Raw genomic sequence first — 24,063 nt, forward strand, 5'->3', positions numbered from 1 at the left:
TGACCCCAAACGTAAGATCTGAATCGAACACGCAGAATGTCACAGGTGGGAGCGAGCGCGGGCGAGGTTCACCTACCGCCGTTCTGGGCCCATCAGCCGCACCTGTGGTTTGTGCAGGCGGAATCCCAGTTCCATCTTAAGAGGGTGGAGAAAGACCAGGAGAGGTTCCACCACCTGGTGAGCTGTCTGCAGGCGGAGGTGGCTGCGCGGGTCAGTCAATACCTGACCAGTCCACCCCAAACGGAGCAGTACGTGGGGCTCAAGAGGCTCCTACTGAGGACTTTCGGCTGGAGCCAGAACCAGCGGGCTCTGAAGCTCCTCCATTTACCAGAGCTGGGGCAGCGGCTACTGTCGGAGTTGATGACCGAGATGCTGACCTTGGTGGGCGACCATCAGCCATGCATGGTTTTTGAAGCGGCTTTTCGGGAGAAACTACCCCGGGACGTCAGGCTAGTGTTGGCCGACGTATCGTTTGAAGATCCGGTAGCGTTCGCCGAGAAAGCCGGCGCGCTCGTCAGGGAGCGGCACACCCGAGACGACTCGGTTAATCGGGTCTCGAGGCCCAGCGGCAGTCGGTGGAGCGGCCGAGAGAGCGACGCATCGGCCGCTATTTTGCAGTCAGCCCGCCAAGAAGGGGCTGCGGAACATATTTATTGGTCGCGGGCTCAAGCAACAGGGCCGAATAGGCGCGGCTAGTGTTTCTTCCATCGGCGGTGGGGCAGTGAGGCCCGAAGCTGCAGAGCCCCGTGTGCGTTTCCGGGAAATGCCTGGGCCGATCGAATGTAGAGGCAGTCTCGATTGGCCGTAATTGCCCCCTCTATGCGACGGACCAAGGTACCGGGATCGTTTTTCTAGTGGATACGGGAGCGGTTGTGAGTATTGTGCCTCCCTATGACTGCGAAGTTCAAGCGGGAGGGAAGAGGCCGCCCCTCATTGCGGTGAACGGTAGCCCCGTCCGCACTTACGGTAAAAGGGCTATGTCCCTGTCCTTCGAATCCAGGACCTACCGTTGGGATTTCATTGTGGCGGATGTGGGCCAGGCCATTTTGGGTGCAGATTTCCTATGGTCGTTTTCATTGGTCGTAGACATCCGCGGTAGGGGCCTGCAGCCCTCGGCTGGCGTACGGCCCCGAAGTACGGGGCCTGCGGCCCCTCCAAGCGCCGCCCCACCCAGTTCAGCGATCCAGGCCATCACCACGGCCCCCGGTCAGTTCGATGCGGTCCTAGCGGATTTCCCGCAGCTCCTCGTTCAGCGGTTCGATGCACCTTCCGAGAAGCATGGGGTCGTGCATTTCATTCCGACCGAGGGGCCGCCGGTTTTTGCCCGGGCACGGCGCCTCCCACCCGAAAAGCTGGCCATGGCTCGAGAGGAGTTCCTGAACTTGGAGAGGCTGGGAATTGTGCGGCCTTCAAGTAGTCCGTGGGCCTCCCCCTTGCATATGGTTTCCAAAGCATCTGGGGGGTGGAGACCATGTGGGGATTTCCGACGACTTAACGCGGCAACACGGCCGGACCGCTACCCGATTCCGCACATACAGAACTTCTCAGCCAGCCTGGAGGGGCTACAATTTTTTCAAAGATCGATTTAGTGTGGGGATATCATCAGATCCCAGTCCACCCGCCGGACATTCCAAAGACGGCTACCATTACTCCGTTCGGGTTGTTTGAGTGGTTGCGCATGCCTTTCGGCCTTAAAAACGCAGCTCAGGCATTCCAGCATCTGATGGACCGTGTGGGTCGAGGTTTGCCGTTCGTGTTTATTTACCTCGATGACATTTTGATTGCCAGCCGTTCGGTCCAGGAGCACTTAGTCCACCTCCGCACTATATTCCAGAGGCTGCAGGACCACGGCCTGATTCTGCACCCGGCCAAATGCCAATTCGGCCTGTCGGCGGAAGATATTTTGGGTCACCGGGTTACACCGGCCGGTGCCACTCCTTTGCCAGCTAAGGTGGACGCGGTACGCTCTTTTCTACGCCCTACTACCATCAAGGGTTTGCAGGAATTCGTGGGCATGGTGAACTTTTATCACCGGTTCGTGCCTGCAGCAGCTCGGGTCATGCGCCCCCTTTTTCAATGCCTCGCGGGTAACCCCGCTGAGTTGGTATGGTCCACAGCTGCAGAGACGGCTTTTGTCGCGGTCAAACAGGCCCTCGCCAACGCCACCATGCTGGTGCACCCGCGCTCCTCCGCCCCCACGGCGCTGACGGTGGACGCCTCAGACGTGGCGGTGGGTGGGGTTTTGGAGCAGCAGGTCGAAGGTCAATGGCAGCCCCTGGCGTTTTTCAGCCGGCAGCTCTCGCGAGCCGAGCTCAAATATAGTGCGTTTGATAGGGAGCTCCTGGCCCTCTATTCAGCAGTCCGCCACTTCCGTTATTTTTTGGAAGGCCGTTCTTTTGTGGCCTACACGGATCACAAACCTCTGACATTCGCGTTTGCTAAGGTTTCTGATCCGTGGTCGGCTCGCCAGCAGCGGCACCTCACCCTGATTTCGGAAATTACCACCAATGTCCGTCATATTGCGGGTAGGCTTAATGCTGTTGCTGATGCCCTGTCCCGGCCGGCCATTCCCTCCGTAGCCGTGGTAGGCGGACAGGTGGATTTCCAGGAGCTAGCGGAGGCTCAGCGCCTGGAAGGAACTGCCGGGGTGTACGCCTCCACAGCCTAGGGACTGCGTTTGGAACAGGTGGCGTGTGGCCCCACAGGTACCAAGTTGTGGTGCGACGTTTCCCTCCCACGCCCTCGCCCGGTGGTGCCTGCCGCCCTGCGGCGTAAGGTTTTTGAGGCCATTCATGGTCTGGCACATCCGTCCATCAGGGCGACTTCAGCCATGGTGGCCGCCCGGTTTGTCTGGCACGGCCTGCGGAAGCAGGTGGCGGCCTGGGCACGTGCCTGCATTCCGTGCCAGACCTCCAAACTTCATCGCCATGTCCAGCCCCCATACCAGAGATTCGAGGTTCCCCCAGTCCGTTTCTTCCACGTGGATTTGGTGGGTCCATTGCCCTATTCCAGGGGTTATACTCATCTGCTGACGGTGGTGGATCGGTATACACGTTGGCCGGAGGCGCTCCTATTGTCGGACACCTCGGCGGCCTCCTGTGCACGGGCCCTGGCGTTGCATTGGGTTGCCCGTTTCGGCGTCCCGGCTATCATCACCACAGATCGGGGAGCCCAGTTCACCTCCTCCCTCTGGGCCGCACTGGCACAGTTGTATGGGTCTCGTTTACAGCAGACCACCGCCTACCATCCCCAATCCAACGGGATGGTGGAGCGTTTCCATTGGCAGCTGAAGGCGTCCCTCTGTGCCCGACTGACCGGCCACGATTGGGCTGACCAGCTGCCTTGGGTCCTCCTCGGCATTCGTACGGCCCCAAAGGCCGAGCTAGGCACATCCTCGGCCGAGCTCGTCTACGGTTCGCCCCTGCGGGTGCCGGGTGACATTCTCCCTTCCGCCCCCGCCTTGCCGCCGCCCTTCACGTCGGTGTTGGGTTCCCTCCGGGCACGGGTGGGTTCCCTGGCTCCAGTCCCGACCTCCAGGCACGGAAGCACGGCAGTCCACATCCCGTCGGACTTGCGGGACTGCGATTTCGTGTTCCTTCGGAAAGATTCCCACCGCCCCCCTCTTCAGCCGGTTTATCAGGGCCCGTTCCAGGTGCTTAAAAGAGGGGCTGTCACCTTCACCTTGCAGGTGGGCAATCGCCAGGAGCTCGTTTCGGTATCCCGGCTCAAGCCGGCCCATTTGGACCAGGACCTCCCTGTGTCGGCGGCCCAGCCTCCGCACAGGGGCCGGCCGGTGGCCGCCCCACTGGTCCCGCCAGCAGCGCCTTGTTTGCCACCTCTCGGCCCCCCGCCGCCTATGGTTGGGCCCGGGCCGCCGTTCCCGATAAAGCGCTCTCCGTCGCCTACGCCCTCCGCTTCCGTGCCCCCTCCATCGCCTCTGGCGGCGGCGCCCTCCCCGCCTCCCGTCACGTTGGCGGTATCGGTTTCCCCCCTTCCTACGCGTTCTGGGAGGGTTCTGGGGGGGTCATGTAGGGACATACGGATTGGCGGGGGGGTCTCGAACCCTAGGTTGGGCTAACGGGTCACGTGGTGCGGGAGCGCGAGGTATAGTTGTGTCTGGCGCCAAACTGGAGAGATGAGATTAGATTATATTAGCTAGTTAAGTAGTGTGTGTCCAAAGTAAGTGCGTTGCGTCTTGTCACGGTTTTTAACCAAGAATAAAGTCTTTTGATAACATCGCTCGTTTTGGACTCACTACAACAGCATATAAATTAAAGTTAATACAGAGAAGACAAAATTTAGTCCCTGGAGTTATAATAGTTAACAGTCCTGATGGCGTGTGGGAAGAAACTCCGTCTCATCCTCTCCGTTTTTACAGCGTGACAGTGGAGGCGCTTGCCTGACCATAGCAGCTGGAACAGTCCATTGCTGGGGTGGCAGGGGTCCCTCATAATCTTGCTTGCTCTCGATCTACACCTCCTGATGTATAGGTCCTGCAAGGTGGCGAGTGTAGTTCCCATGGTGCGTTCTGCCGAACGCACTACTCTCTGCAGGGCCTTCCTGTCCATGAGATGGTTTCTGACACACTGAGTTACTCCGGGACTTTGTGTTCCACGCAAGATTACAGCATCTGCATTTCCTTGTGTCTCCTAACTATGGATCTAGATGACTAATTTCACCTAGTGTTAGGTCATAAGATCTAACTCAATGGATATACACTTGCGTAATGAGCAGCATGGTAGTTTCTGGTAGTATGTTGAAATTGAGATATTGAGGCATTTATTACTGATTGTCTTCTACCTGTTCAAATAGCCATGGATTTATGATGTGTCAATATTTCTTCTAAAGATTTTTTTAGGTTGCCTCGGAATGGTTCTGAAGCATAAAACATGAAAATTAAAGATGAACATGGTGCAGAGTGCTGGAACAATTCCATTTGCTGGAATGCTGGAACAATATACATTAATGACTTGGATGAAGGGATTAAAAGTACCATTAGCAAATTTGCAGATGATACAAAGCTGGGTGGCAGTGTGAGCTGTGAGGAAGATGCTATGAGGTTGCAGGGTGACTTGGACAGATTGTGAGTGGGCGGATGCATGGCAGATGCAGTTTAATGTGGATAAGTGTGAGGTTATCCACTTTGGTGGTAAGAATAAGAAGGCAGATTATTATCTGAATGGTGTCAAGTTAGGAAAAGGGGACGTACAACGAGATCTGGGTGTCCTAGTGCATCAGTCACTGAAAGGAAGCATGCAGGTACAGCAGGCAGTGAAGAAAGCCAATGGAATGTTGGCCTTCATAACAAGAGGAGTTGAGTATAGGAGCAAAGAGGTCCTTCTGCAGTTGTATAGGGCCCTAGTGAGACTGCACCTGGAGTACTGTGTGCAGTTTTGGTCTCCAAATTTGAGGAAGGATATTCTTGCTATTGAGGGCGTGCAGCGTAGCTTTACTAGGTTAATTCCTGCAATGGCGGGACTGTCATATGTTGAAAGACTAGAGCGGCTAGGCTTGTACACACTGGAATTTAGATGGATGAGAGGGGATCTTATCGAAACATGAGATTATTAAGGGGTTGGACACGTTAGAGGCAGGAAACATGTTCCCAATGTTGGGGGAGTCCAGAACCAGGGCCACAGTTTAAGAATAAGGGCTAGGCCATTTAGAACGGAGATGAGGAAAAACTTTTTCAGTCAGAGAGTTGTAAATCTGTGGAATTCACTGCCTCAGAAGGCAGTGGAGGTCAATTCTCTGAGTGCATTCAAGAGAGAGCTAGATAGAGCTAGCTCTTAAGGATAGCAGAGTCATGGGGTATGGGGAGAAGGCAGGAACAGGGTACTGGTTGAGAATGATCAGCCATGATCACATTCAATGGTGGTGCTGGCTCGAAGGGCCGAATGACCTACTCCTGCACCTATTGTCTATTGTTTATTTCAAAATTGTCTTAAGTCCTTGTTATGCCTTTAAATTGTATTCACAAAAAATGTGATTTGTGACTTGATGCAAGTCTTCTGATCATAGGTAAAAAAAATAGAAACTGGCAAAGCTAGGTTTGAACTTCTTAGAAGAATGAATGACACGTTACATTTTAGATTATATACAGAGTACTGTGGAAACATGCCATTCATCCCATCAGATCAATGCTGGTGTCCATGATCCATAGTCACCTCCCACTATTTTTGTCTAATTACATAATCATAACATTCCATTCAGCTTCATTTAATGGAAGAAATTATATTGTAGTCAATAACACGTGCATAAATCCATTTTGTGGCAAATTTACTGAAAATATATTATCCAAATCTTACATTTTTGCACTAATTGTAAAAAAATATTGTTAGTAAGTTTAAGTACGATATGTTCATAAAAAAACAAGCTCAAAAGTCAGAGAATGATCTTTCTTCAGATTTGAAAGGTTAAGGGAAAGAAGGGTTACACGCATACACTAATTGACACTAAGAAATTAATATTGACCTGCTAAACTTGCTATCTTGCTGCACTGCTTACAACTACAAGAACGAGTAGCAATCGATAAAAGGCTATAAATGTATTGCGTGTATATATATGTATATATATGTATATGTACAGGGGCATATCGACCTATGCATTGTGTACTTGTATTTATGTTCATGCATTTTAAATATGTATGCCATGTTCTATACTTTGGCAATATAATGATGTATCTTATCATGTCAATAATGTTTAAATTGGTTACTTGTGGGGAAAAAAAAGCATTGAATGAAAGTTCAACAGATGTACAATTTTTAAACCCTTCAAATGTGATAACATTACATTTTGTTTGTAAGATTGTAATTTACCCACTTCATTATATAGTGTAGCTGCTTGGGAGAGTAACGTAGTTGAGAATATTACTGAATAAATAAAACATTAAATTTATTCATTAAATCATGTTACAGAAGGTCATGGGTGAAATACTATGATTTTGTTTTGAAACATGAGCAGTGCAAATAACTGCATATGCTGAATCAATTGAATTGAAACTTTAAACCTAAATACCAATGAAATCATTATTTTGAAGTCATGTCAATAGAGTTAATAAAAAAATAATATTGTAAAATATTTTGTTTAGAACATTGCATTCTGCAATTATTTAATCTATATTTGGCATGCTAGAGTGCTTTTTATATTTTATAAATCATATTTAATATAGTAGTGTATTTTTGACAACCATACTATAAAACCAATGTTTTTTCCATTTTGAATATGAGTGCTCCAACAGGATTTGGCAGACAGAGTGCAAATGTTTGGTGGAATGGTTGCCTAGTCTGTGCTTTATGTCGCTGATGTAAAAGAGGCCCCGTGAATTGGGATATTTTCCAAAATTGTGTGAATTCTAGAACAGCTTCTATAGATTATAAGACAATATATGCGACTCTACTGTTTGTTATTTGCAAAAAATAACAGATTTGAACAGTCGTTGATTTTTGGTGGGAAATCTGACGGCAAATTTATAAAGATATTTTTGAGTTTGCAGTTTGTAAAATAGATAAGGGGAAAACCAGTGGGTGTTGATTATTTGGATTTTTAAAAGGCCTTTGATAAATTGCCACTTAGATTAGAGCATATGGAATTGAGGCAATATAGTGGCACGGACAGACCATGAACAGAAAATAGAGAATAAATGGGTAACTACAGATGCTAATTTACCCAAAAAAGTTCTGGAATCACTCAGTGGATCAGGCAGCATCGGGTTGGGACTCTCCTTAGACACCTAAAGTAAGGTCCTGACCTGAAACATTACCAAGACATGTTCTTCAAGGATGTTGCCTGTCCCTCTTGAATTACTCCATCTCTTTTTATAATTTTTGCCTCGGGGATCAGTATTCGGTGTACAAAAAAAGAAATGGCTCAGGAGAGACGTTTTGTGCGTTGCTCCTATTAAAACAGACTTTTATGAATGCATCTACTTGTTATCTATCCATTGCAACATTCAGAAAGTTATTCGACATAATGTTGAATGTCTCCTGTCAACCACCACTAAATCAAAGCAGCTTTCAGATCAACTGATCTTTTTTAGACCTATTGCTACCTGCACAGTTATGAATGCAAATAAATCAAGGGAGCGTGGCAGTTGGGCTGTAGGCTGAAATGATGGGGATTCCTCCCTCTCCTGCGCAATCCTGACTGGTGCTGTCTGTGTGGTGTTTGTACCCTTTGTTATGTGACTACAAGGTTTCACCTGGATGTTCTGATTTCCTCCAACATCCCAAAAAACATATGATTTGGCCATTGTGAATTGCCCAGAGAGTGTAGGTGAGATAAAGAATCAAGTGGAACTTGATGGAAATATGGGGAGAATAAAATGGTGTACATAGGTGCTTGATGGTCGGTGTGGGCTAAGGGGCCTGACTATGCTGTATGACTGACTGACTATGTGACTTAATAGGGTAAACACAGGGATACTATTTCCTCAGAGTTAAAATATTGAAAGTAACAGATCCATTGGATGATTATATGGAGAGACAGGGAACTGCAGATGCTGGTTTACAAAAAAATCACAAAGTGCTGGAGAAACTTAGCAGATCAGGAAACATCTCTGGAGAAGAAAGATAGATATTTCAGGTTGGGACCCTTCATCAGACTCTTTGTATCCCTGGTTTCAATTATCTAGAAATTAATTACACTTTTGATCCAAAGAGGAATTTTGGTCGGATCTATGGTTACACTGTCTTGGATAGAACACATTAGCACTTTTTGTTTATAAGCAATTGCAACTTTCTTCCTGTGCAGAAATGTGAAAGTTTATATGGAAAATTCATTTTTAAGTGACACGTAATATAGATTGTTCATCAAATAACAAACCATTTATTTGTTCCTCAAATAACCAGGAATAATCCTTCCTGCACATGCTTATCTTCAAGTCTTGCATGTTTCCTAAAAACTGATTTGAAAGTTTAGTTAGCAAATACAATAGTGAATATACATTTTTATTTGGAATTCGATGTGGTTACCATCAACATTCCTTTTACATGTGTCATAGGACATGACCCTAAACGTTAACATGTTCAAATACTGGAAGGGCTGTACCATTACTTAATGTAGCAAATGGTTCATTGCTCCAAGATCATTGACTACAACTGTACTATTGATTTTCCAACTTGCTTCAGGTAGTATAAGAAAATAACTGCAGATGCTGGTACAAATCGAAGGTATTTATTCACAAAATGCTGGAGTAACTCAGCAGGTCAGGCAGCATCTCAGGAGAGAAGGAATGGGTGACGTTTCGGGTCGAGACCCTTCTTCAGTCTGAGTTCTTCCAAGTTCTTCCAACTTGCTTCTCTCAGTGCGGCATTTCTCTGAAGAGTCCAGATTAATACTGGGGCTTCCTTGACACAGATGCCCTGCTGCATTCACAGAACTCCTTTGACAGCTAGCAAAGCCATACCCCCCAGACTTGTGCACTGTGTGTGTGTGTGTGTGTGTGTGTGCTGCTGACTGCAAATGTCGAAGTCTTGAGACATATTTTCGTTTTCTAAAATAAATGAAAAATATTGCAAAGGAAATTACATTGGAAGCACTGTAGACACTTTCATGTACTGCAGTTGATTTAAAATATTGAAGTTAACGTCAATAACAAAAGACTACTTGTCTGTGGCCACCAATGACTCACATTGATTTGAATGGGGATAGGTGTGTTTGTACCTGAGAGCTGGGTAAACCACGGACAACCATATTTGCTGTTGGATTCCAGGAAGAGAACATTAGAGCAGCAATGGGTCTGCTGTTGGAACTGAAAATGCCCCATTATTTACATTGATTTTACAAAATAACTGAGTCATTTAGGTGAAGAATGCACAAATCAGTTTAACAATGTTTTATAGCAGAGAAAATGCTAGTGTACTGGCTTCTCCAAAAACACTCCAACCATCATCATCATTACTTCCTGCTCTATCTGTAATCAAAACAATTTCTTCTTACATTTTTAAAACATCAAGGTAGTAATAATATTTTTTTGTGGTGTTCATTAATGTTTGGATACAGTATATATTTCATTTGTTTAACTGTGAGTAGTGTTTTGGAGTATATTTGATGAATTGAAAGAACATGAATTGAAAGAACAATACGGGTAGCCATAGAAGACGATGTTTCTAACTTACAAAGAAAGCAGCTTACAGTTTTTAGGAACATAAATGGGGTAACCCAGAGTGTCTATAACAGTTACCGTGATAATTTTGATCTGCATGTTGCCACATGAAAGTGTCTACAGTGCTTCAAATGTAATTTCCTTTGCAATATTTTTCATTATTTTGCACTCGATTCTTTTCCATCCCTCCCCTTTTAGCAAATTAAACTTTTTTTTTCCCACATTCCCTTCTGATGAACATCATTGATGCGAAATTTGGACTGGCGTTTCTTTCTATGGCTGTTGCCTCTCCTGGGTGGGGGCCGACATCGGGAGCTCCGGCAGCGGCAGCGACAGCGTGTTCGCCCGCCCCGAATCGCAGGGCTTGGGTCGGCCCGCCGCGGACCTTTCACCGTCCAGCGTGGCCTGGAATAGGCCGTGGACCTTTCACCGTCCGGCGCGGCCTGGAATAGGCCGCGGGATTTTCACAGACCAGCGGGGGCTTCAATTTCGGGAGCCCCGACTGCCCCGATATGGCAACTCCAACAGCCTGACCGCGGGTCAAGATGGCAGGGAAGAGAAAAGACATTGTGGCCTTCCATCACAGTGAGGAGGGACTGGATGAGACTCACTGTGATGGATGTTTCTTTTTGTTTGGTGTTAGTTTGTGATTGTATGTGTTATTGCATTTTTATTGATTATTCTTATTGGTCTTATTGTTCAACTGCGGGTAATGTTTCATTTCACTACACATTTATGTGTATGTGACAAATAAACGACCATTGACTATTGACTATTGACTGTGTGATTCTTTGGTTTTGATACTTTTTATCATATTATATCTCTGTGATATAAACAAAGCCTATTTGGCCCATTAAATCTATGCTGGCTCAAAAAGCAATCCAATCAATCCCATCTCCTCATCTTATTTCCCTGTAACATATTCTCTCAACGTATTCATTAACTCCCTCTAATTTCTCCTATCATCCACCAACACCAGCAGCAATTTACAATAGCCAAATAGCATTAGGCAGGTCTTTTGGATATGGGAGGAAACCAGAGCACCTGGGGGGGAATCCATTTAGTCGCAAAAAGCTTCTGCAGATTCCACGGAGACTATTGGAGGTCAGGGTCAAACGCAGGTCATATTAAAATTTTTGGCAGAAGCACTCTTTGCTGTGACACAATGCTGCCAATTCTGTTGGCTTATTTCTCTTTCATAGTTTTTATTTATATCGTCAGTAAGTTTTGAGACACTAGAATAAAGTATTTGAGATGTTTTGATTTGGAAAATATATTAATATTTTAATTCAAACATTAAGCACAAATTCCTTATATGCCCTGGCAGTACACGTCAATGAGCACAGGGTACTTAATCACAAATTGAATGTGATCTGTGGTTTCTTTTTAAATCGTTAGCTTCCTGGTTTTTCTCTCCTAAAGGTGGACAATTTTTATGCAGTAGTAATATAAAAGTGAAATACAGTGATTGTTAGAAACCTTAAATAAAAACAGAAAGTGCTGGAATAGTCAACAGGTCATATGGCTTCTGGGAAAAGCAGAGTTGACATGAAAAGTTGACAAACCTTTGTCAGAATCCAGATGACACATAGGTTCCCCCAGTTGTGTATATATCTAAAGTAAATAATTATTTGTGATTTTGCCTAACATTTAACTTGTTGCTTCAATTTGCTTGTGAGACATAAATGACATTTTAAAAAATATTTATTTTACAAATAAGATGCATCTATCTTGTACTTCTGCAAAGGAATATGAAATTGTCTATAAGGTAATCAAACAGTTATAACTAATTCATGAATAATTAATTATTTTCTGAACCAAATATTGCATGTGCACATGAAATAATTCAAATATTTACAGTCGGGTCAGTGCACATTCCCAATGAGATACAATTTTGCCTTTAAACAAAAGTTTTATATCAAAATGATGTTTAAAGGAATTTCTCTATCAGATGAAAGTTCAACTTTGTACAATGCAGGGGACAGGGATCCCTCAACTCATTAACTTTAATAAAATTGTGTGAAACTATGCTCTTATTCTAAGTAACCCAAATGGGGGAAACGTCATCTCTGCATCCTCTTTACCAAACACCTTCAGATCCTCATAAACTGCAGTGAGTGGTTCAATCTTCTGAAGTTTATAAATCTGCTTAACCTTCTTCAATCTGCTTAGCCTTCTTTAATTTGTATAATCCTCTTCAATCTGCGTAACTTTCTTCAATCTGCTTACCCTTCAATGGAGTGAATCTTCTCTGTACTGTCTAAATGCAGTTACATTCTTTCTTAAATATGAGACTAAAACTTACGCAGTATTCCAAGTGCAGCACAACATTACCCTGTACCATTGCATCAAAACCTCTGTTTTTGTACTTTATATCCTGTGTAATAAAGACCAATATTCGATTACCCTTTGTAATTACTTGCTGTACCTATGTATCTTACACTAAGACCCTCGGATCCTTGTACAGTCAACGTTTTATAGTCTTATCCTTTTTCTTCGAGTCTTTCATCCAAAATGGATAGCCACATATTTTCATATATTATACTCTAGTCAATCAACTTGTTAACTATGTGCTTGCCGGTCACTTAATCTATCTCTCTCCCTATCCAGGTTTCTTGCTGCATTCTTATAATTTGTTAACTCACTTATTTTTGTATCATTAGCTTAAGGAATTGCATTTTCAAAGATGTGTGAGATTTGAGTAACCTGTCTCATGTTTCCTTCTTTAAGGTGTGTGCTTTTGCCACTTTTGGGAATAAAACCACCTCAGCAAAATCTCTTCATTGTTGTGGACTCAGTTGATGAAGGCTGCAATTATGCTGAAGGAGAGCAAAGGCCAACAGGCTTGACAAGAACTATTGCAGAGCTTCTAGCATCTCATCATGACTTTTTCCCACCATGGCTAATGCTTGTCTGCTCTTCCAGGAGGCAAAGTAAAATGGTGACAAAAATGTTCACAGGTGAGCTTGTTTTTCTTACCTTATCTGCTCATCATACGAACCCCAACTGTGTTGTATTGTTCAGTGCATATCTTCAAAATTCACTTTATGTTCTGAGAATGTGAGCACCAGGCTTCATTGATAGGTGAGTTACCCAATCTTATTCTGGCTAGCTGAAGTATTGTTCCCAGAGGCAAACACATGTTAATGTCATTGTTTGCTGCTTGCTTCTCAGAATCCAATCATCTTTCAATCTCTTGCCACGACTCTCCTAAGAAATGTATAAAACATTATTCATATTAAGCAAACCAATGTTAAAGGACCACTGCTGTATTGGATGTAACATCTTTTGTATGAGACATCGATCGAAGGTGCTCCTTGTCCTCCTTGTCAAACCTCATTGACAAAACCAGAGATCATTCCCCTGTGACCTGACAAACATTTATCTTCAACTGACATTAAACTCACTGTAGGCATTTGATTAATTGATGTCTAGTTTAGAGGTACAGCGCGGAAACAGGCCCTTTGGCCCACCGAGTCTGCGCTGACCAGTCATCACCCCATATATTAACACTGTCCTACACACGAAGGACGATTTACAATTTTTACCGGAGACAGTTAACCTACAAACCTGTACGTCTTTAGAGTGTGGGAGGAAGCTGGAACACCCGGAGAAGACCCACGTGGTCACAGGAAGTATGTACATACTCCGTACAGACAACACCCATAGTCGGGATTGATCCTGGATCTATGCCGCAGTAGGCGAGAAACTCTACAGCTGCGCCGCCGTGCCACCCTGCTAATGTACATTTTCCACTGAAATTTAAATCTAATGAGTAGGTCAATTACTTTGAGAATAACATGCTTATTTAGGTCAATTTCTCCCAGTAGATACATGTATGAAACTATTAAGGGGGAAAACCAAGTTATTGCAATAAAGATGCCATTATTTCTACTAGAGATTCAATTTTCTCCATATTCTAAATTCTCCAAATGGAATATACAGGAGCAAAAAAATATGGTGGGACATTGATATATGTTGTGTGAGCTTTGGCAGATGGATTTCAAGGCAATTGTATGAGATTAATTAAATTCATTTTCAACTGAAGTAGAATGGATATTACTAAAGTGTGAACAGGTAGGATCAGTGTAGCTGATGATTGTTAAGATTGTTAAGATTTTACTATATAAAGGTTCAAGGTAGCTGATGAGTGTTAAGAATTTACAATATAAAGAGAAGTCATTTGGACAGGCACATGAATAGGAAAGGTTTAGAGGGATATGAACCAAACATAGACAGATGGGACTACCTTACATGGGTCATCTCGGTCAGCATGGATGAGTTGGACAAAAATACCTGTTTTTGTGAGCATAATTTATTTGAAGTCTTCAATTGAAACAGTAGTCTACTGCAAGGAAAATAGACACAAAAAGCTGGAGTAACTCAGCAGGTCAGGCAGCATCTCTGGAGAAAAGGAATAGGTAACGTTTTGGGTCAAGACCCTTCTTCTCAACCTGAAACGTCACCTATTCCTTTTCTCCAGAGATGCTTGCCTGACCCACTGAGTTACTCCGGCTTTTTGTGTACATCTTCGGTGTAAACCAGCATCTGCAGTTCCTTCCTACACATTTTGCCTGCTTCATGGAGACAGATATTCAAATTGGAGCCAAGACATTCAGAAGAGAAGATAAGAAACAATTCTTCATGCAAATGTTAGTGTGGGTGACCCTGTGTTATGGGCATTTGGTTTATGGAAATTCACCCTTCCAGAATTCACAAATCACTCAAGGAACTCATGTAGAAGAAAATAAATAAATCAATGCAAAATTGATTTTATTTCCAAATACATTTCTCGAGGAATGTGCTGATGAAGCAGCTTCATATGGTAGATTTGCACCTTACAGCACCAGAGACCCAGGTTTGATCGTGACTACGGGTGCTGTCTGTACGGAGTTTGTACGTTCTCCCTATGATTGCATAGGTTTTCTTTGGGATGCTCCAGTTTCCTCCCATTAACCCAAAGACCTGCAAGTTTATAGGGTAATTGGCTTCTGAAAATTGTCCTTCGTGTGTAGGATAGAACTAGTATATGGGTTATCACTGGTAGTGTAGACTTGAAGGGCCAAAGGGCCTATTTCCAGGCTGTGTCTCTAACCTACAATCTATAATTGAAACCACCACCCTCCTTCCATCCATATCATGGGGATCGCCTATAAAGATATGCTCTCAAAGAACAGATTCTAGCACAGTTAATGTTTAAATCTGAGATTTCCAGATTTTTGCTAGCTGCGTGAAGGATTTAGATTAAAGGCAGGTGGATGGAATTTGAATCCACATTAGCCATTATTTTATTAAGTAATGGAATAGGTTTAGGGTAGGAGCAAACCTGCTGATCCATGTACCCGATTCAAAAACATTTCAAACTACTGATATTGTACAGTCCAGATTTTACGGTTGTATATGAAGTTTGAACTTGGTTGAGAAAACAAAAATGAGCTGTTGGACAATTAATTGAGTAAATGAAGTTGCAAAATATCCATCCTGTGAAGTGTTAATTTTGCATAAAAAGGACAGGATTGTACACAAATCTGTGAACATAAATTTATCAGTGTGTCAAATATGTTTTAAGTAAATTTTGTGTAGATTTATTTCAAGTATGTAGTTTGGTTGTTTTTGTTGAGCAATTGTTTACCTCTTCAGCACATCTGCAGTGGGTGGTTATAATTGGAAAGCCAGTCTTTTAAACCTCAGATCTTTGGTTTGAAGATGTTATTATTTCTGCAATGAAGATTTTGTCCGCCAGTTTGAAAGCCTGTCGTCTTAAAATGCCATTTGCAAGATTTAAACAAACAAATGCCATTGACTTCAATCAATGTATATTGTAGTGATTTTTAAACAACTAGTTTACATTCTTTTCTCCTTGACCTTTTGCAATATCAACATGAACAAGAAAGTAAATAAATTTAAATAATTGCTGATATTTAGTATTACATTTTAGTATTGAGTAAGGTTTAGATTCCTTCCAAAATTAACACCATGACAGATGGAATGTAGAGTAGAACGGATAAATAATCATCATGTATATTGAAAGCAATAACTATGACTGTCCCTGGTATTATGCAATAATCTAAGTTCAAATCTGTGTTATAACAGAATTTGTAATGTAACTGACTTACAATTTTATGGTGGTTGTGATATAAAAGTATTTAATCGCAGTGTCGAGACAGAAAATGACTCTCTTAACTGTAGCAGCATAGCTGAATCGATCTGTTTTTCACTTCCGATAACCTTCCCGTCCATTGAATGAATTTTGATTAGATTAATTGTGATTTATCTATATACTAAAACTCTCGTTTGTTTGTTCCTGAACTACAGCCAAAATGGTACACGAGAGCACGACAATTTTAGGCCCACCTTACTCACCGTCGTCCCTTGGGTGCTAATGGAAGAAGTTTCTTTGAAATTGGTGTTATATTTTTAAATTTATTCACATTTTTAAGTTTAAATCTATCTCCTGGGGAGGGAGGAGGCGAAGGGGGGAGGAGGATAAGGGGGGGGTGAGGGGGAGGGGAATGGGGGTGGGGGAATGAGGGGGAAGGGGGGCAGGGGAGGGAGGGAGGAGAAGGTGCTGCACCAATGCAGGAGAGGTTTGGTCTAGTACTATATAAACTTGTCGATTAACTTAGTTTGTGGATGTATATTCAGACCTCCCAACCCTTCCGAATTTGGCGGAAAGTTTCCGCTTTCTTATTTCATTTTCGCCATTCCGATTTCGCCTCACATTTTTCCGCAAAGCACACGCCCCGCCGCTCGCCTCGCCCGCCCCGCCGCTGGCCTGGCCTCGCCGCTGTACTCACCTCACCTCGCCGCTGGCCCGGCCTCGCCTCGCCGCTGTACTCGCCTCGCCGCTAGCCTTGCCTCGCCTCGCCGCTGGCCCGGCCTCACCGCTTGCCTCGCCTCACCTCGCCGCTCGCCCGGCCTTGCCTTGTTGCTGGCCCGACCGTGGGGGAGTAAGGGGGGGGAGGGGAGAGGGGTTTGTTGGGGGGACATAGACCGTTGTGATTTGCTGTTGAAGACCACTGGAGCAAGTATATCTTCAATTAAATTAGGTAGCAGCAGCAGCAGCAAGCAGCAGTAGCAGCAGCAAGCAGCAGCAGTAGCAAGCAGCAGCAAGCAGCAGCAAGCAGCACCAAGCTGTGTTGCTTGGGAAGTAGTGTGTGGGGATTGTGTGGGGATTGTGTGGGGATAGTAAGGAGTAAGACCTGTGTGATCTCCCGGACTAGTTTCGATCGCCTAGCTTGGGGTCGGAGAGGAATTTCCCGGATTTTTTCCCAAATTGGCCTGGGTTTTTTATCCGGTTTTTCGCCTCCCAGGAGATCACTCAGTTCTTTTGGGTGGGCGGTTGGAGCGGTTGGAGTAGCGGCCGGGCGGTAGGTTTAGTAACCGAGCGCGGGGCTTTGTTTGGAGAGTATGACTGCCAGGGCAGTTTTTTGTTCTGGGTGTCAGATGTGGGGAATCTGGGAGTCTGATAGTCTTCCAGACATCCACATCTGCGCCAGGTGTGACGAGATGGGGCTCCTAAGGGACCGTATTAAGAACCTGGAGCGGCAGATTGATGAACTCCGTCTGATCAGGGAGAGTGAGGAGGTTATAGATAGGAGTTACAGGGAGGTGGTCACTCCTAGACCACGGGAGGTAGACCAGTGGGTCACTGTTAGGGGGGGCAAGGAACAGAGGCAGGGACTAGGGAGTACCCCGGTGGCTGTACCCCTTGGAAATAAGTACTCCTGTTTAAGTACTGTTGGGGGGGACAGCCTACCTGGGGGCAACGACGGTGCCCGGGCCTCTGGCAAGGAGTCCGGCCCTGTTGCTCAGAAGGGTAGGGAAAGGAAGAGGAGAGCAGTAGTAATAGGGGACTCTATAGTGAGGGGGTCAGATAGGCGTTTCTGTGGACGCAGTCGGGAGACCCGGATGGTGGTTTGCCTCCCTGGTGCCGGTGTCCGGGATGTGTCTGAGCGTGTCCAGGATATCCTGAAAGGGGAGGGAGAGGAGCCAGAGGTCGTGGTACATATAGGTACCAACAATATAGGTAGGATAAGGGAAGAGGTCCTGAAAGGAGAATTCAGGGGGCTAGGAAGAGAGTTAAAAAAAAGGACTTCCAAAGTAATAATCTCAGGCTTACTGCCTGTGCCACGCGATAGTGAGAATAGGAATGGAGTGAGGTGGAGGATAAATACGTGGCTGAGGAACTGGTGCAGGGAGCAGGGTTTCAAGTTTCTGGATCATTGGGACCTCTTCTGGGGGAAGTATGACCTGTACAAAAAGGACGGGTTGCATCTGAACCCGAGGGGAACCAATATCCTGGCGGGGAGATTTGCTAAAATAACTGCGGAGACTTTAAACTAGTACGGTTGGGGGGAGGGACTCAAACACAGATAGCTAATAGGCAGTGTGTGAGGCAGGAGGCAGAAAAGGGAAACACTCAGACCCAATATGTAGGAGAGAAAGAAGGGAAAAGAAATAAACTGAGAATAAGAAATGATGGGTCCCTTAAATGTGTATATTTTAATGCTAGGAGCATTGTAAGAAAGGTGGATGAGCTTAGAGCCTGGATTGACATCTGGAAGTATGATATTGTGGCGATCAGTGAAACATGGTTGCAGGAGGGTTGCGATTGGCAATTAAATATTCTAGGATTTCATTGTTTCAGATGTGATAGAATCGGAGGGGCAAGAGGTGGGGGTGTTGCATTGCTTGTCAGGGAGGATATCACAGCAGTGCTTTGGCAGGACAGACTAGAAGGCTCGATTAAGGAGGCTGTTTGGGTGGAACTCAGAAATGAGAAAGGTTTAGCAACACTTATAGGGGTGTATTATAGACCGCCAAATAGGGAACGAGAATTGGAAGAGCAAATATGTAAGGAGATAGCAGATATTAGTAGTAAGCACAGAGTGGTGATTGTGGGTGATTTCAATTTTCCGTATATAGACTGGGAATCACATTCTGTTAAAGGGCTGGATGGTTTGGAGTTTGTAAAATGTGTGCAGGATAGTTTTTTGCAGCAATACGTAGAGGTGCCTACCAGAGAAGGGTCAGTGTTGGACCTCCTGTTAGGAAATGAGATGGGTCAGGTGACGGAGGTATGTGTTGAGGAGCACTTTGGGTCTAGTGATCATAATGCCATTAGTTTCAATATCATTATGGAGAAGGTCAAATCTGGACCAAGGGTTGAGATTTTGGATTGGAGAAAGGCTAATTTTGAGGAGATGAGAAAGGATTTAAAAGGAGTGAAATGGAAATTGTTGTTTTATGAAAAGGATATAATAGAGAAATGGAGGATATTTAAAGGTGAAATTTTGAGAGTACAGAGTCTTTATGTCCCTGTTCGGTGGAAAGGAAAGAATAATAATTTGAAAGAGCCGTGGTTTTCCAGGGAAATTGGACACTTGGTTCGGAAAAAGAGGGAGATATACAATAAATATAAGCGGCAGGGAGTAAATGAGATTCTTGAGGAATATAAAGAATGTAAAAGGAATCTTAAGAAGGAAATTAGAAAAGCGAAAAAAAGATATGAGGCTGCTTTGGCAAGTAATGTAAAAGTAAACCCCAAGGGGTTCTACAGATATGTCAATAGCAAAAGGATAGTGAGGGATAAAATTGGTCCATTAGAGAGTCAGAGTGGACAGCTATGTGCTGAGCCGGAAGAAATGGGGGAGATATTAAACAATTTATTTTCTTCGGTATTTACCGAGGAGAAGGATATTGAATTATGTGAGGTAAGCGAAACAAGTAGAGTAGTGATGGAAATTAGGAGGATTAAAGAAGAGGAGGTACGGACACTTTTGAAGAATATAAAAGTGGATAAGTCTCCAGGTCCTGATAGGATATTCCCTAGGACATTGAGGGAAGTTAGTGCAGAAATAGCAGGGGCTATGACGGAAATATTTCAAACATCATTAGAAACAGGGATGGTGCCGGAAGATTGGCGCATTGCGCATGTTGTGCCGTTGTTTAAAAAAGGTTCTAAAAGTAAACCTAGCAATTATAGACCTATTAGTTTGACATCTGTGGTGGGAAAATTAATGGAAAAGATACTTAGGGACAATATATATAATTATTTGGATAATCAAGGCCTGATTAGAAACAGTCAACATGGATTTGTGCCTGGAAGGTCATGTTTGACTAATCTTCTTGAATTTTTTGAAGAGGTTACCAGGGAAATTGATAAGGGCAAGGCTGTGGATGTTGTCTATATGGACTTCAGTAAGGCATTTGACAAGGTTCCACATGGAAGGTTGATTAAGAAGGTTAAATCGTTGGGTATTAATAGTGAGGTTGCAAGATGGATTCAACAATGGCTGAATGGGAGATACCAGAGGGTAACGGTTGACAATTGTATGTCAGGTTGGAGGCCAGTGTCTAGTGGAGTGCCCCAAGGATCTGTGTTGGGTCCACTGTTGTTTGTCATTTACATTAATGATCTGGATGATGGTGTGGCAAATTGGATTAGTAAATATGCTGATGATACTAAGATAGGTGGAGTAGTTGATAGTGAGGTAGATTTTCAAAGTCTACAGAGAGACTTGGGCCTTTTGGAAGGGTGGGCTGAAAGATGGCAGATGGAGTTTAATGCTGATAAGTGTGAGGTGCTGCATTTTGGTAGGACAAATCAAAATAGGACGTACAGGGTAAATGGTAGGGAATTGAGGAATGCAGTGGAACAGAGGGATCTGGGAATAACTGTGCATTGTTCCCTGAAGGTGGAATCTCATGTGGATAGGGTGGTGAAGAAGGCGTTTGGTATGCTTGCCTTTATAAATCAGAGCATCGAGTATAGAAGTTGGGATGTAATGTTGAAATTGTACAGGGCATTGGTGAGGCCGAATCTGGAGTATGGTGTGCAGTTCTGGTCGCCAAATTATAGGAAGGATGTCGACAAAATGGAGAGGGTACAGAGGAGATTTACTAGAATGTTGCCTGGGTTTCAGCACTTAGGCTACAGAGAGAGGTTGAACAGGTTGGGTCTTTATTCTTTGGAGCGTAGAAGGTTGAGGGGGGACTTGATAGAGGTTTTTAAAATTTTGAGAGGGACGGACAGAGTTGACGTGGGTAGGCTTTTCCCTTTGAGAGTGGGGAAGATTCCAACAAGGGGACATAGCTTCAGAATTGAGGGACAAAGGTTTAGGGGTAACATGAGGGGGAACTTCTTTACTCAGAGGGTTGTGGCTGTATGGAATGGACTTCCGGTGGAAGTGGTGGAGGCTGGCTCGATTTTATTATTTAAGAGTAAATTGGATAGGTATATGGATAGGAGGGGATTGGAGGGTTATGGTCTGAGTGCAGGTAGATGAGACTAGGTCAGGGAGAATGGTCGGCGTGGACTGGTAGGGCCGGACAGGCCTGTTTCCATGCTGTAGTTGTTATATGTTATATGTATGTGCAGTTTTTTAAATTAAACTCTTTCTTCATAACTTAGTCATAAATTTATGACCATTGATCTTTTATTCAATACCAAGAGAATTTGGATGTGTAAGGAAAAAGCAAAATAGAAAAAACAAAACAATGTTTTCTTTAGTGTAAAAAGTATTTCTGTTCAATAACCTTTCTATAATAGTAGAATATACTCATGATAGGCCTGACATTGTACATGTAGTCCAAGAACTACAAACTGTTGGAAATAATAGTCGTTTTTCACACGTGAATGTAGCGCAACGAGTACGCGCATTTGGCGTGCATACCTTTTTTTGCTAAAAGATTGTATTACGCGCCATATTATGAATTTTGATGTAAAATTCTGAATTTTGGACATCAAAATTCTGAATTTGTAAAATCATATGTTGGGAGGTCTGTATATTGTGTAAAGGCTCAATCTTAACTAGACAGGCAACTTCTGAAATAAGACAATTTCATACTTTAGAGAGAAATTCCAGTGACAGGGTTTTCATTCATTTTTCTGGATTGCCACTTGGAATGAGAAAGTAACTCTGTCAAAAGCATTTCAGATGTATTAACGGATACAGAATCTACAATATATTGAAGAAGGTTTTGTTTGGGATGCCAGAATACACAATGCTAAGTCATATTGTGAATCCTAGAATGATATAGCTACGGACTAATCTACAAACATCTTTACAATGTATGCTTTGTTAACCTTTTTTTGGCAATTGATCTTAAATTGGCAAACAATATATATAAATGACTTGGTTCGCATTTTTTCGGCTTTTGATAGCATGTGGAACAATGTAATCTTTAAATCTCATCATCAGAAGCAATCAAATGTACTTTTGATGCGATGCCAGTATAGTTCTGCACCTCTGAATAGTCTAAATATGCTACTTGCAGCATACCAACCAACCCACCTGACCTGTGAACAAAATAGCAAGGTTGTTGTTTGAATGCCTGGTAATCCAGTATTTAATTCATTAAGGACACTGAGTGAAAAATTATGTTAGTAGTGCAAAACTGTTCCATAACAAAGAAACATTCAGTTTTATATTGCAACCAGTTTTCTTCTTCTGGCAAGACCAATTGTAGGCAGTTCAAAGGGATGCAGTGGACCAATTCCTGGAGTGAGAGGGTTCTTCTATCACATGCAGTTCAAGAAATTATATTTGTATTCTTTGGTGTTTAGAAGAATAAGAAGTGATCTTGTTTAAACATGTAGGATCTTTAGGGGACCCAACACAGCAGATGTTGAGATACTTCCAATAGAGGGAGATATAATGGATATATTTACAAGATTAGGGGGGTGGAACTGACATGCATAACTTCTCCCTGATGGTGGCGAATATCTGGAATTCTTTGCTCTGGAGTTTCATGGAGGGTAGATCATTAGGAGTTTTAAAGAGGAATTATATTATTTTTGGAATGATCAGGGAATTGACAGTATGGAGAACTGCACAGAAGTGGAGATGAACCTGGGCAGATCGGCCATGGTCATATTGAATTTCAAGGTAGGCTTGAGGGTCCAAGGGGCTATTTTACTGATGTTTACTCTCAGGACTTCCTCCCTGAGTACAAAAACCTGTTGGAAAGTATTAAAAACTTTATTTGCAGTGCTGCTTTCTCAATATATAAAAAATACCAATGGAAAGATGATGATTGGTTCAAGGCCAACATTGCTGCAAGGAAACCCATCGTTGAGGATAAGCTGTCTTTACCAATGTTGCACCAATGACTGCAGGGTGCAGGTTTTGCAAAATAAAACCTCGGTTAAAACAACAAGAGAAAAGGTTATCACCAATTGTAATATATAAATGGGGAGATCGGTGAAACATCGCCTTCAATTGGATTCCAAGGAAAATAGCTTTACCAAAGAAGTAGAGGGGTGGGACCCAGAGTAGTAGATCAGAAATTGGAATGAGTAATGAGAGGGTAGAGGTTACAACTAGTAAGTCTCAAATCAAAGACAGGCAGGGAGGAATGTGGTGAAGTTGATGGGCTGGTGTGGTTATTTCAATGCAAGTATTGTGGGGAAAGCAGATGAACTTAGAGTCTGGGTTGGTGCTTGGGATTATGACCTTGTGGCCATTGCGGAAACAGGGTTACGAGAGGGGCACAACTGGCAGTTCATTGTTCCAAGGTTTCGATTTGGACGTGATACAAGGTGGAGGAGTTACTTTACTAATCAGGGAGAATATCACAGCGGCACGCAGAAAGACATACAGGATGGTTTGTCCACTGGACCGATTATATGTAGAGCTTCCAAATAAGCAGTCTAATGGGGTTGTACAATAGGGCTCCCAATAACCAGTGGGAGATAGAGGAACAAAATGTTGACTGTTTACTGAAAGATGCCAAAGCAACAGGATTGTCTTGGTGGGTAACTTTAACTTCCCCAATATTGACTGAGACTTGCTCAGTGCTGAAGGCTTAGATAGGGCACAATTTGTCAGGTATATCCAAGATGGTTTCTTGAAACAGTATGTAGACAAACCCGAGACGGGAACATATTGGACCTTGTGTTGGGGAAACAAGCCTCGCAGGTGACTAGCATTTCAGTGGAAAAGTTTTAAGAT

The 24,063-nt window shown here is 43.8% G+C and overlaps 1 protein-coding gene across 1 annotated transcript in view; it reads left to right on the forward strand.

Moving 5' to 3' along the window:
- The window catches only part of ankrd50 (ankyrin repeat domain 50), a 101,426-nt gene that overhangs the window by 39,664 nt on the left and 37,699 nt on the right, over positions 1 to 24,063 (forward strand). Inside the window, exon 2 of the mRNA XM_078405383.1 lies at positions 12,836 to 13,065. Coding sequence (XP_078261509.1) covers positions 12,836 to 13,065 — 230 coding nt within the window. The remainder of the gene's footprint in view (positions 1 to 12,835; positions 13,066 to 24,063) is intronic.

The sequence above is a fragment of the Rhinoraja longicauda genome, chromosome 1, assembly GCF_053455715.1.
Source record: "Rhinoraja longicauda isolate Sanriku21f chromosome 1, sRhiLon1.1, whole genome shotgun sequence".
Lineage (NCBI taxonomy): Eukaryota > Metazoa > Chordata > Chondrichthyes > Rajiformes > Arhynchobatidae > Rhinoraja > Rhinoraja longicauda.